The sequence below is a fragment of the Micrasema longulum genome, unplaced genomic scaffold (assembly GCF_059751315.1).
Source record: "Micrasema longulum isolate JH-2025_06_02 unplaced genomic scaffold, ASM5975131v1 h1tg002025l, whole genome shotgun sequence".
NCBI lineage: Eukaryota > Metazoa > Arthropoda > Insecta > Trichoptera > Brachycentridae > Micrasema > Micrasema longulum.
Genome location: NW_028279193.1, coordinates 1 through 14,706, shown reverse-complemented (window position 1 = coordinate 14,706; position 14,706 = coordinate 1). Strand labels below are relative to the sequence as shown.

At 37.0% G+C, this 14,706-nt stretch overlaps 1 protein-coding gene across 1 annotated transcript in view; it reads right to left on the bottom strand.

Moving 5' to 3' along the window:
• Window positions 1-13,294, bottom strand: part of LOC148273250 (uncharacterized) — a gene marked incomplete at its 3' end in the record, with an annotated part of 45,386 nt that extends 32,092 nt beyond the window's left edge. The window contains exons 1-9 of the mRNA XM_088238964.1: window positions 13,157-13,294; window positions 11,565-11,758; window positions 10,777-10,895; window positions 7,504-8,167; window positions 6,611-6,742; window positions 5,175-5,396; window positions 4,189-4,289; window positions 2,473-2,611; window positions 470-557 (exon numbers count right to left, since the gene is read on the bottom strand). Of these exons, the coding sequence (XP_088095090.1) occupies window positions 470-557; window positions 2,473-2,611; window positions 4,189-4,289; window positions 5,175-5,396; window positions 6,611-6,742; window positions 7,504-8,167; window positions 10,777-10,895; window positions 11,565-11,712 (1,613 nt within the window). The remainder of the gene's footprint in view (window positions 1-469; window positions 558-2,472; window positions 2,612-4,188; window positions 4,290-5,174; window positions 5,397-6,610; window positions 6,743-7,503; window positions 8,168-10,776; window positions 10,896-11,564; window positions 11,759-13,156) is intronic.
• Between the last annotated feature and the right edge of the window lie 1,412 nt (window positions 13,295-14,706).

Below are 14,706 nucleotides of genomic sequence, written 5' to 3'. Positions count from 1 at the left end.
AGCGATCGCTTTTTGTACCAACGTCTCGGAACATTTAGTTTTTTTTATCGATTGATCCGTCTATTGATTCAAGTGATTTGCGTTAAATTGCCGCGAAACCTTTATCGTAGTTGGTGAGATTCTCCCGAATCATTACTCACTCTACGCTAATTTTCACACGTTGAAAATATAAATTTTGATGTCTTTAACTTTACAGACTCTTTGACAAAAATGTTCTTCGTCTCTGTTGCGATACCGATTGGTTGTCTAATAATTGTCTCAAATCATTTTATTACGCTCAAATTGATTTATTTAATTAATTTAAACTCTTGTACAGATTTATTTTTAGCTACACAGTAAAGCTCCAATCCAGAATCCAGACATCCAGAAAATAGCTTATATTCACAAGTTATATATATTTTTATATCCCGAAATGAATAATGAATTAGCACGATCGGCTGTTGCAATAGTAAGATATATGGGTATTTACCAAGGCGTGCCGGAGATCGGTGTGCTGGATACGGGTCGGGACTTGTCCCGAACTTCCTCGGCTTCCCGAGCTTCTTCCGGTTCTGCCACTGCAACAGACACATATTATTAGCAAATCAAAAAAGCACTAGAGCGGACTGAATCGTACTTACTGGAGCCTGTAAATGAAATGAAAAATGTGACTGGAATCATATGGACACATTATTCTGTCTAATTATAAAAATCGTATCCATCTCACATTACAATTCCCATCTTAAGAACAACGAGACAAAAAGACTTGACTCATTTTTTTGTTGTTTTTTTTTACAATATACATAAGAGGTAAAACAGAGTATTAAAATTTTAAAAAAGGATAATTAGACAGCAGTGAAATACATATTAACAGTAAAAATAGTAAACAAAAGATCCCACAGAGGCATGGCCTGTTCGTGGGTATACACAAAATGTTTATGAATAGACAGGTATAATATTTTTGTGTAATATAGGAAAGAAAAAAGATTATAAGGTACTTTTTTAATGTATAGTAATTGAAAAGGAATTTAAAAAAAAAAAAAAACATAAAAATATTCCTTATTATTAAAGGGCAACAAAATATATCATAGAAAAAAATAGTTAATATCTTTAGTTTGAATCCAGGATAGTGCGTGTTTTTTAAAAGAAGGAAAATTTCGAAAGTTTGGGATCAATGAAATGACTTAAATTTATTTTCTTATTTAAAGATTCATCTCATCGTTTCTTTGAATCCCTTAAAATATATTTGTGTATATTTTTGTTTTTCCTTTTCAAAAAAATTTTATTATTATTTTTACATCTGAGCATGTTTTTCATTCTTTATTTTAATTCTTTACTTTTAATTACTTTTACAAATTCTCTTCATTTTTTTACTGTAATTTTAATTTTTAAACAACTTCTATTTATGTTTTTTTCCTTCTCTTTTCTGTACTTTAATTAATAACCTTACATATAATTACTTAATAATATGGAATCTTTGCTGGTCCATTAGTCAAGTCTAACTGTGTAAAATATAAAACTTTGTAACTGTACTGTATGTTTCCTAAAAAAAAGAAAATAAAAAATAAATAAAAATATAAAAATCAACGAAATATTATCAGTAAAAAATAAATAAAAAATTTGAGTCTATGAAATATGCATGTCTCTGTGCGAGCCTCGTTTTACAATGTGCTATTTCTAACGCACGATTCCTTCTTTGACTCTTAAATTTATTTTCTTATTTAAAGATTCATCTCATCGTTTCTTTGAATCCCTTAAAATATATATGTGTATATTTTTGTTTTTCCTTTTCAAAAAAATTTTATTATTATTTTTACATCTGAGCATGTTTTTCATTCTTTATTTTAATTCTTTACTTTTAATTACTTTTACAAATTCTCTTCATTTTTTTACTGTAATTTTAATTTTTAAACAACTTCTATTTATGTTTTTTTCCTTCTCTTTTCTGTACTTTAATTAATAACCTTACATATAATTACTTAATAATATGGAATCTTTGCTGGTCCATTAGTCAAGTCTAACTGTGTAAAATATAAAACTTTGTAACTGTACTGTATGTTTCCTAAAAAAAAGAAAATAAAAAATAAATAAAAATATAAAAATCAATGAAATATTATCAGTAAAAAATAAATAAAAAATTTGAGTCTATGAAATATGCATGTCTCTGTGCGAGCCTCGTTTTACAATGTGCTATTTCTAACGCACGATTCCTTCTTTGACTCGATCTATTTGAATTACTTGTAAATACATTTTGGTTTGTAAATATATATTTTTAACATTGAAAACAATATATTTGTCTTATTTCCAAAAATTTAGCTTCTTGGAACAATTGGAAAGAGGATTTGATCCATATGTATCGAAGTAATATTCAGAAATCACTTATTCGGAACAAGAGCTTAGAGGAAGATAGAAAAATGTTTTAGTGGTCAATTCAAAAATACTGATTTTGATTTTATCTTACAAGCGGCCATTTCACAGTGGGTATTCGTTTACCTGTGTCTGCGAGTTTGGGCTGCGGAGTGGTCGCGTCGACCTCCGAGGGGATCGCCGCGACCGGCGTCACGCTCGCCTGCGCTATCGGGGGCGCGCTGGTGGCGGGCACAGCCTGGGGCGGATTCTGCATCAGCACGTTCTGGAAACGTCCACGGATCGATCACAATTCATCCTCAGGCATGTTGAATTAAAAAACAGCGCTTTGCTATTTAGTTGTTTTTAAATACAACAACAACAAACCACCACGCCGTTTCCCCGTAGGAGTAGGCAGAGAGGATAGAACGCCATAACACTCTATCTTGGCATACAGACCTCGCTTCCTCTACATTCATACATCTTCTTATGCACGCACGCCTATTATTCCTACTTTTGACATATCCATCTTCAAGTATTTGATTGACTTGATCATGCCATGTGTTTCTCGGTCTTCCTCGTTTACTGCATCCATCAACATTGGCATCGTAGATCCTTTTAGCCGTTCTTTCGCTGTCCATTCGCTCTACATGTCCAAACCAATGCAGCACCCCTTTCTTGATTCTGTCAATAATGCATGTCTCAGCCTTACACACTTCACGAATCTCGACATCTGTACACCTATCATACATTGTTTTACCACACATTCGCCTGAGGGATCGCATTTCCACAGCATTCAACCCACTTTCATCATCATTTTTTCAATTCCATACTTCGCTCATAAAAAATGAATGCAATAAACCGTGTATTATTTAAATTTTTGTATGTACCACATTATTTTTCTAACCCCTCTCTCCTACTTTAGCCACACCCACTCAACCTTACTTCAGCCACACCCACTCAACCTTACTTTAGCCACACCCGCTCAACCTTACTTTAGCAACACCCACACATGTTTAAAATAGCTATTTACAATTATTCATAAAAAAATAAGAAATTATACCTTTTTTGTGAACATTATCAAATAAATTATTTTTTTATTCGATCAAATTACATTGATCAATTCGTCGCATCTCTAACGTTTTTGCAAAATGATGTAACCTTGTAAGAACGTCGTTAATAAATAGGTTTATTTTAGTTTTTTTTTAGTTTTCAAGCTGATTTAATATGTTTATGTTGATTTATATGTCAACCATTGTATTAAAAAAACTAATTATCATACCAAATACGAATGAGTTTTTGTGTCTATATAAATCACTCCTTAGACGTCACTACAAAGTTATGTCATCACTTTTGCTGACAACTGTCATTCTAATCATGCTATATTTTAAGGACTATAGTTCATATGTAGGCGTTTCATGCTTTCAAAATGTTTTGGCCTCGTCTGTGCTTCTCAAAACTTGCTTGATCCACTTATTGGCAGTTTCTCCTTCACAAATTTTCCTCCACTGATTTGATTAATCTTTTGAAAGGCACCACCTACATTGGGATTTTGATGTTAAAATGGCTATTTTATTGTTAAAAAAACTTTTATATATGTTACAAGTTAGTCATCAGCCGTGAGTTATCTCCTGTCTCTGTCCTGCTCAGTTAGTCGGGCGTATGGTGAAACGATAAACAAAGGTGATGCATATGCGGAAAGGAGCGACATACTGAATAGAGCTTAGAGCAGACCAATGTAAACAGTCTGTGCTTTTTACTGTACTACCCTTTAGCTCGGATTTGTATGGGGTGTTATCTGTATATATTATATTTCAACGCAACTAAAATACAAAAAAATAAACAACAAAGACAAGAACTCACATTTGCGGGCGGTGCGCTGGACACATTGATGGGGGCGACGAGGGAGGGCTGCGCCGTTATCATGGGAGGGGGCACATTGGTGGCGACTGGCTTTTGGAAAGCTGAAAACATCCGCAATAATTAAACTCGCGAGCCTCTAAGCCGGATATACAGTAAAACCTTGTTTTTACACTTTTCATCACCCCGGTTTTACGCTTAAAATTTTTCGGAATTCATTTGATGTGTCAAAAAAGTTAAAATTATGTCGTAATAACGATGCCGCGGTCCGCGCGCCATAGCGTGTGCCACAAGAATGAAGAATATGAACAGGTAAACAACTAATAAAGGATAAATCGTTGTCTTAACCTAAATTCAAAGCAGGTGCAGTGTAATTGATCTTTTTGTTTAAGTGTCTCCTTTTAGGGTTAGTAGTCAAAAACGTCATATTGACTTGTACAAATCATGATTCGCATTTGACAAAAGTTTAGAAACAATAAAGTTTTAATATCATTAAATTGCAATATTGAAAACATAACAATAGAAATATTTAAAGTTATAAAAAGATGGTCTAAAAAATTGTCATAAAAGTGGAAACAATTTTACCACGATCTTGAAAGTTGTTCTTAGTTCGGCATACTAAATAGTATAATCGATGTTCCATCATTACTGGGACAAGTAAAATTCAATATTCCGACTCGTAGGTTGAGAAACAATGGAGTACTGTTCATCGATCAGCATAGAACAAACTATGGCCTTAATTCTCTGATGACCCATCTTTGTCGTATTGTTAACTCGAGACAAGATCATCTGGACTTTTTAGGTTTAAGTTTACGAGGATTTAAACGAGCACTAAATAAATAGTCCAGATCTTGTCTCGATGTCCCTTATGTTTGCCAATGCTTCTTTTCTTTTATTGTAATATTTAAACAATAGTAATTGTATAAATGGACAATGTCGTTAATAAATAAATAAAAAAATGGACCAAATAAACACAAAGGGAGACATGCCTTCTAGGTCCTTGAGGGCTTGCGGCTTCTCCCACACGCTCTCCTGGCGCTTGGCGTTGTAGTAGTAGGTGCGGCCGTCGGGGGCGCAGTGCGCGCTCCAGGCGCCCGCCGCGGCCAGCAGCTCGGGGGGCGCGGGCCGCGCGCCCCACTGCGCGAAGCCGGGCGGCGGCAGCGAGAACTGCGGCGGCGGGGGCCCGTCGGGGGGCCCGTGTATGCCCAGGCCTGGGGGGGAAAAAAACCATCAAATAATTGGAAAAAAAATGCATTTTTTATAGCTTTTTTGTAGATATTTCTTTTTAAAATTCCATGGGTTTTGATAAATTTTTTTCGGTAAAGTTTTACTCCGTGTTTATATACTATAGTCCTTAAAATATAGCTTAATTAGATGATAGTTGTCAGCAAAAGTGACAACATAACTTTGTAGTAACGTCTAAGGAGTGATTTATATTGACACACGAAAAATCATTTGTATCTGGCATATTAATTAATTTTTTTAACACAGCTTTAAAACTAAAAAAAAACTAAAATAAACCTAATTATTAATGACGTTCTTCAAGGTCATGTCATTTTGCAAAAATGTTAAAGATGAGACAAATTGATCAACGTAAATCGATCGAATAAAAATTAATTCATTTATTGTTGTTCATGAAAAAAAGTCTTATTTTTTTAGTAAATAATTGTCTTAAACACACTATAATAGGCTTGTTTTTGCGTTTTTACATCAATTTTCAGAAACAGAGACAAAGTGATAAAATCAATTCGATCGGTACATGATCAGTACTTTCCCATCACTAGTGACATTACTTTGGCAGCTGTCATTTTAATCGAGCGACATTTTAAGGACAATAATTAAGGCTTTCTTTATTTCCGCAAGAGTGTTTAGAATTGCACTGCAGAAGCAAGTGGCTTTATTTACTAATAATATTATTAATTTGTGGCTCCGAGAGCGTTCAATATCCCGGATGAACACATTAAGTTCTCCAAAACGAAAGCCATTTCCAGGAGAAGTGTACACGTTCGGATTTTGCCAAAGAGGAGAAACCATTGCAGGAGACTGTTGCGAGACATTGCATAGATTTATATTATCGAGCGTGTTGTCCAAACGTTTATGTAATAATTTTTATTTCTAGTATTATTCAATAATTTACATGCTTCCACTTTCCATTATGTTTTATCCCAACTCAACATAGGGCTCTTGGCCTCTTAAGATAGGTTTTTTTTTTTTTTTAGTAATATGTACCTTTGTATGAATAAATAAAAAAAAATATACCCGTCATGTTGGGGTATAATTTATTTATTGTTGTTCATGAAAAAAAGTCTTATTTTTTTAGTAAATAATTGTCTTAAACACACTATAATAGGCTTGTTTTTGCGTTTTTACAGTAATATGTACCTGTAATATATACTTTGTATGAATAAATATAAAAAAAATATACCCGTCATGTTGGGGGGTTGCTGGGTGTGATTAAACTGGCCGATGGGGGAAGCGTTTTCTTCGTTCTGGTCTCCGTCCTCGGACTGCGCCGAGTTCTGCTCGTCGTCGGGTCGCCGGTTGCCCGGCTGGTCCACTGAAAAAACCCATAGGGTGTTTCTATGATGCGATTTAAATGCGACGTGAGTTTGAAAAAAATAAAACGAAAGAAATTTGAGGAAAATTATATATTTGCCGAATCATAAACATGATTTGAAATTGAGAAATTAAATTTGGCAGGCCGTTTGGCCTTCGTGGTGAAGGCGCTTGTATCACGTACGGAAGGTTCCGGGTTCAATTCCCGGTGAGAGCACAAAAATTAAAATGTGATTGTTCTCAAACCTGGGTCTGCAGTGCCATAGTTCACCACTGCGATTGAACCTCCTGGCCCGTTGTGGCCGCAGACAAATTAAACAATGATAACAGCTAAAAAATGTAGAATACTTCTGGGGCATGTATACCAACATAATTGAAAAAAATTGACGATCGGACTCTCCACTCATGAAATTTAAAAATTCCCTTTATTTTCTGAATACACCTCGTACAGTGATAAACAGGATAAATATTTTGTTGTAAAAAAATTAATTGAAAAAGACTCAGTTTTGGGGGCCGAAGAGAACCTGTGACATCACACGCGGAGTAATTCCAAAATTACAAAACTTAAAAAAATCATAACGCTGATGATACGATACATAAAAATACTTGAAATTTTTTTTCGCTTAATTCAATATTTTATTTATTTTTGATTCTAACAAAAAAATGATTTAAAAAAAACACTGAAATTCCCTTTTGAAATGGTTTCTTGCCACAGTAATTGAAATAATTTTTGCAATTGCAATTTTTAAAAAACATACTAACCATCCATTTTATTCTGCATACCGCCCATCGGCCCCATCTGCATGGGGTTCATGGGCCCCTGGTTGGGCATGAATCCCATAGGGCCGTTTGGACCCATGGGCCCATTTGGTCCCATAGGACCATTCGGACCCATAGGACCGTTCGGACCCATGGGCCCGTTGGGCCCCATGGGTCCGTTGGGTCCCATGGGCCCGAGTGGCCCCATCATCGGTCCCATGGGCGGTCCGCCCATCGGCCCCATCGGCGGCCCGCCCAACGGGCCCATTCCCTGGTTCATGGGGCCGTTGGGTCCCATGGGGCCGCTCTGACCCATGGGGCCGTTTTGTCCCATCGGGCCGTTGTTTTGACCCATCGGGCCGTTGGGACCCATCGGCCCATTCGGACCCATCGGTCCATTCGGACCCATCGGCCCATTGGGACCCATCGGCCCGTTCGGACCCATCGGCCCCATGGGCCCGTTCGGGCCCATCGGGCCTCCATTCTGGCCCATGGGCCCGCCGGGTACCATCTGGTTCTGGGCCATGGACTCTACCTCTCCCTGGGTGATGACCTTGCAGTGAGGGTTTTCCTGCGGACGAGTCCAGGTAGTCTCTCTCGTTCGGGCGTGGTAGAAGTATGATTTCCCTTCCTCGGTTTTGGTTTCAACCCACAACTCCGGAGCGGGCTGAAAAATTAATAATTTTAAAACATCAAACATATTGGTTATATTGGCACAATAAATGTCAAATGTCATTCATTTTTAAGCATTTATTGTGCATTATTTTTTTTAGCGCAACAGGCCGGAGGCCCAATTACAGTTGTGAATTACATCACAGAACACCCAGGCTTGAGAAAAATCACATTCATTTTTTTGTGTTCTCCCTGAAAATCGAACCGGGAACCTTCCGTGTGTGAGTCAAGCGTCTTGACCACTACACCACGGAGGCCGCCATAATAATAATAAAAATATTATTATTATTATTAATAATACACTAGCAGTTTTTAAGCTGATGCGTGCATATCAAGTGTAAACGGTTATTAACCGTTAGAATGCTACGCGGCGCAAAAGCGCTGCGATCGTTTGTATCGAAAATTGCGGCGCAGCGCAAAAGCGCTGCGAGTTTCAGTGTGTTTTCGGTGCTCCGCGGGAGTGCACGTACGCTAACCTCGCACTTTATGTTTAATAAACATTAATAAACAATAAACATTTTATCTTTATAATGCAAAAATAATTAATAAAATTGATTGATATTTGTCTAAGTTAGAGTGTTTTATTTGACACCATTATTTTTTCCTCTAAATTAATCAATATGTGTATAGCAATTTTCATTTATTTTTGCTGAAATTGCTTAGCACTAAAACGGTTAAACATTATACATTGCTGTGTGCATATAGTCAACATTAGCTGAACTGGCACTGGGCCATTCCATTTCTCCACGGCTCCGCTTGTCGGGAAGTTCTTCCCGGGGTCGGATGAGAAGTGAGAAGGAGGCAGGACCTCTGGGACGGCGGTTTTCATTCACAGTAAACATTGATTTCAACTTGGGTACATTATATTGCTCAGTTAAAATTTTGAATGTCCGTAGTACTTTGAAGCAAACTCATCCCGAGCTCCCTCGAGCGGTCCTCGTAACAATAATGTAATCATTGCTATTCGTCATAGGTAAGCAGCTTTCACTTGTGCGCCTATATCTCGTGTGCTGCTTTTTGTCAAAGTTCTTCCTTCAAAAAAGCATCGAAAGCATTGAGCTAGTTGACCGAAATGGAATTGACAACTAGGCTTGGCAATTTATTCCAGTCTGAAACCAGCCTGCTCGAAAGAAAGTTTATCTTGGGATTGAGGTGGAATTGGGGACGATGGAGCTTCCAGTTATGACGCTGTAAAATTTTGTTGGGATATAATTGAAGACCTTGGCGGAAAACAACAAATGTCACATAAATAAAAATTTTCAGGAAAGCAATAAAACTTTTAATTTTCTAATGACACATGATTTTCTTTGCTGTTGATATTGTCAAATGTAGGCAATACAACAAAAACATAAAAAAAGTTTCATTTTTGTCAATATCTCTTTTCGAATTTAAAATACATAAGAAAATGATAGTGTGACGTTCGATGTTTTTCCAAAAATTAGGCACATTTGCTGTTTTTCCACCAAATTGGTGGATAAAAGATGAACTAATCTTGTTAAAAAATTAGGAAAATGCTTAATTTATCTAATCAAGCATTAGGATTTTACTTGTGATATGTATTGAGGAGAAATAAAACATTGATTTGTATTACATGGACGATGAAAATTTATTAAAAGAACAAAATTATTAAAAAAGGAAAAGAGAAAAAAGAAAAATTGTTAAACGAAAGATTTAAAAACTAATTGCTAACACCTTCACTATCCACTTCAATGTCGTCTTGCACATCATCATCACTCATTAAACTTTCATAAAATATTTTATTTTCAGGATTTTGTAAATATTTTGACAATTTTATCAAATTGTTTTTTTTGGCGGCCTTTATAAGTACCAAGCCAGTGTTTGCTGGCTTTAGTGTTATTTGTAGGGGAATTTTTTTTTCGGACTAAAAATGAGTCCCATTTACCCACAAAGTTTTGCTTGGCGAGAACTTCGCCCACTCTATTTTCGTCTATTTTGTATTTTCTGATTTTTTCTTAACTCAAAATTTTTTCCAAACGGCGGCTTAAACAATTGTTTTGAGGAATCTTTCATATTATAAAAATCCGATGATTCTAGCTTGACTAATATACTATGAGTCAATCCTTTTACATTGCAAATCTTAATTTTTTCTTTTTTACACTCATTAACAACCCTCTTTTTAGGTTTCCGAGATACTTGCAAACTCAAAACATCCATTTTAAACAAAACAATTCAGCTTTAGTACAAAATAGCCTTAAATTGAATGTTCACTTTCAAAATGCACACTAAAAATGACAGTTAGAAAGAAAAATACTGTTTTTAAACAAATCGTGAAGGGCATTTGTTGTTTTTCCACAAACACGATACTTTTATCTAGTGATTTAGTGGGTATTGGTTGTTTTGACCTTATTTATAAACTAGTATCGGAAAGAGGGTGGGCACTAGATAATATTAAGGCAATAAAACAGTTTGATAAAATTTTGGACATTTGTTGTTTTTCTGCCGAGGTCTTCAATTGATACATCATTTGCTCTACAGAATAACTACAAAGCTAACGCTTCAAATATAAATTCAATACGACGAATTCATTCGTAAACACTGCCGAGCCACAAGAAATGAACATCTAGAATCGGGGGTGAGACTTACCATGTTTGGAGGTGGTCCCATGAAGGGGGTGGGTCCCGGCCCCATCATGTGGCCCAGTGGGGGAGGTCCGCCGGATCCCATGCCCGGCGGCCCGAACGGGCCCCCTGGACCCATCATACCTGAAGAGAGACGGGAGTAAGAAACATGCTATATTTTGTTATGTAGAGAGAATTTCGGGCTTCCTAAAGTGAAACATTAAAAAAAAATTCATGTATTTTTTATATAAAAAAAAAGACGCCTCAGGTTCTTATCCCGACATGGTCGACACGAAATAATTTATTAAAAGTTTTTTTACAATAGAATATTTGATAGCTCCTGGGACTGGTACCTGAAGCGTAAAACTGATCATCTTCTTCTTTTTTTTTTTCCACATCCGCTCCTAAGTGGAGCATGTGGACATCACCAGTTGCCACCGGGAGACCCTATCGCCAGCGGCACTCTCGCCTCCTCCTGCGTCAATCCAGCGCCCCTTAGTTCAGCCGAATAAAGTCGAAAAATCATCATCGACGGCCTCCAGGAAAGCGTAAGCCCAGATATATACAGGGAGTATTTTTGATGCTCCCGTCGGATCTATAGCATGTTTGCCTACCATGCGAGAGGTCTCGGGTTCCATTCCCGACACAGATAATATGAAATATTTATTATGAAAGGATGTTTTTACACAAGAATATTTCATAGTCCCATTCTTACCTTCATGTGGAGTGAAATCCAGCCTGTCTACGATTATTTGGACATACTCAAAACTGAATAACTTTGAAAAAGTGTGCTGTCTCTGGTCTCGAACATACCTGGTGGGCCCCAGGGGCCCTCGTGGCGCGGCGGGCCGTGGTGCGGGTGGCGCGGCGGGAAGAAGGGCGGCGGCCCGCGCGGGGGCCCGGCGCGTGGCGGCCCGCCGGGCCCGTAGCCGCGCCCGCGGAAACGCGGCGGCCCGCCCATCCAGCCGGGCGGCGGCCCCCCGCGCCCCCGGCCGCGGGTCTGGAACCTAGAGACAGAGATACAAATAAGATTTGTTAACAAGTGTAAGAAGCCAATTCTTGGTCCATTCATGAATAATGTTTATTATCTTAAAAATGGAACATATTTTATTAGGTTTGCAGATGTAAATAAAAACACAAAACATGTGTCCTTAAAGGTTATTTTATTATATCTGGAATTTTGAAAAGGTTTTTTTTACAAAAATTAAAAGCGAATTTGAGCAATCACAATGAACAATAATGAACATGCTTAAGTTATCGCAGTCATAAGTCAACGCGTGTGTAATCTCTAAGTCAACGCTCGTGTCGGTTTGTTTTTTGTTTTCCTCGTAAATAAATACAGTTCATTGGCGAAAAATCGGCATTTACTATAAAAAGTAATACAATATATTGCATTCGTCTCGTTATTACCGTGATCGTTATAACCGAGTTCGACTGTAATTGAATTTGATTCAGTGATCGTTTGAAAGAAGACAACTTGTTTACAAAGAAATCAAGACTAGAGATTCTGGTCATAGGGGAATGAAAACCATAGTTAGTTCTGTGGTTATCGGTATGAAAAAGTAATAGTTTATGTACTAGAAGGCACATTCCATGTCATTTTTGTAGTGTGTAGTGCCAGGAACCATGTTGAGTTTAACCTTTTCCTTACTGTCCTAAAAACACCCGCGCGTTACAGTGCTGTGTAGTCACTACACACTACAAATAAGAGATTAAAAAAGGGAAAAATGGAATATTTTTAGGGAATGGTTTTAATTAACCATAATTTAATTTAAAGGTGATAATATTTCAAATCTAACTGCTGAAAACGTGAAAAAACCATTGTGTATCGCTAATGACTCGGGCGAAACGTGCATCCGCGCCAACTTCCCGAGAGCTACTGAGTAGCTATATAGTACTGGACTACGTGACTGACTGATAGTATACTTTTGATGATATTTGTAATTTATCCCCGACTTCCGATAAAACGCTTTTTTTGGGCCTAATAAGTACTTATTATTTAATAGCAAATTATTTCAGTCGATACGTAAATGTGTAATGGAGGAATACTGAAAATCTAAACCCAATATTGATTATATTTATAAAGATATTATAGTAATTAGACGCAATGTGTACTAGATACACATCACCGGGGAGGGAGGGTTAATGTCAGCCTCTGTCATCTTTGTTTATGTTATTTGGGTGTTTGTATATTTCAATTGGCTCTAATAATTGTGCGTTGTATTTTCCGATTTTCCCGAATCGAAACAGCGTTTTGTAGCCAACTGTACAAAACTAACGAAGGTAAAATGTTACAGTCGGCCGCTAAACATTGGTTGGCGAGGCAACGTAACCTCAAAATTCAAAGGTTAAAACTTGGACAGCGTCGTCGAAACTGTACGAAACAAATTTCGAATACAATTTACCTGAAGTTTCCTCTTCCCCTGTTGTTGTTCTGTCTGAAGTCATCTTCATATTCGTCCTGATATCGTCCATGTAGTTGTCGTCGCCGCGGTTTCTGTCTCCCGGAGCGCCATCTTTGATCCGGTCATCCTCGTTGTTGGGCCGGTCGCTGCCGGGTGAATCCTGCGAATCGTTGTTATAATCTTCATCCATTCTTGTTAATTATTTATGCACAACACTTTGTAATTATATCAGTTTCAATTGAAAAGTTTAATTGATTAAATCGCGACGTCGCCGAATACCGCGACATCCACAATCCACAGAAACAAGAAAGCTAGAAAGCAGAGACAATCGAGTATCGACTAAGGAAAAAGCGAAAAATTGTTTAGTCATAGACAATTTTTTATGTAGATATTTTTTTTATTATTAAAGGAATAACTCGCGAAGCCTCTATTTTAAGGCTTGTCAGCAGGTGGTATAGAGGAGAAATGGAAGGAGGTAATGAAAAATACACCACAACTCCCAGACCAAATGAGAAAAAATATTTCTTGAATTTTTTCTTGCAACTGGCGGGAATCGAACCCACGACACCAGTTTCACAGTTGGCCGTATAACCAGCTACGCCACGTCGCACAGTGTTTTCGTTTCATACAAGCTAGAAACTAAAAATTCTGAATGTACTTTTAACTCACGTATGCGATTCATTTAATCCTAAAAAGAGGTTTTTTTATTAAATATGTAATAATAATTCGTTTTATAAAAAATAAGTCACATTTTGTTATTTAATAAACGAAATAAATTTTCTGGAAATTGATATCTGCATCCAATAATGTATTTTAAGGGTCATAAATAATTGAAATTATTACTTTAATTCTATTGACTGATAAATCGGTCAACCTATAAAATAAATCATTGAAAATTAAATTAGATACTTAGGCATAAAATAAAGATTTCACCCGAGAGAACTAATCTGCCTTCACTTGTTTTGTCAGAATAACCATTTTACAGCTGATTTTATTATGTTAAACATGAAAACTCAAAGGGTTTAAATAAACTTAAAAGTTTGACATTGTAAGGAACACAGAAGTGAGGCAACGGACACAGTAACCTTGGTATCTACTGTCATCCAAGGCGTTTTGGCTGGCGCATGCCATGTACTACGTATGCCTTCCGAGAGACTTAACCATGCTTGCCTATGTTACAAGGTATCAGGTTCTCGGCGTCCTGGGCTGGTATTCCAAACGAAATTATAGCGCGCTATAATGCATATTTAGTACGTATAAACGCGCTATACCGCGCTATAATTTTGTTTGGAATACCAGCCCTGGTCGTCCACTGTTGACAATTTGTGGGCAGTTTGCGTCAGAGTTGCGGTACGTGGACTTAACTTGGGAGGATGTACGGGAGGTCGATCGCTTGGCCGGAGGCAGATTATGGAATCCATATGCTCCACATAGGGAGCGGATATGGTATGATGATGATAAAACTTAAAGGTCTTTAAATAAAACATTTGTTATAAGTGATTTTCAAATAGATTTATTTTGAGAAATATAAAAAGAGCATGTAATGTAGA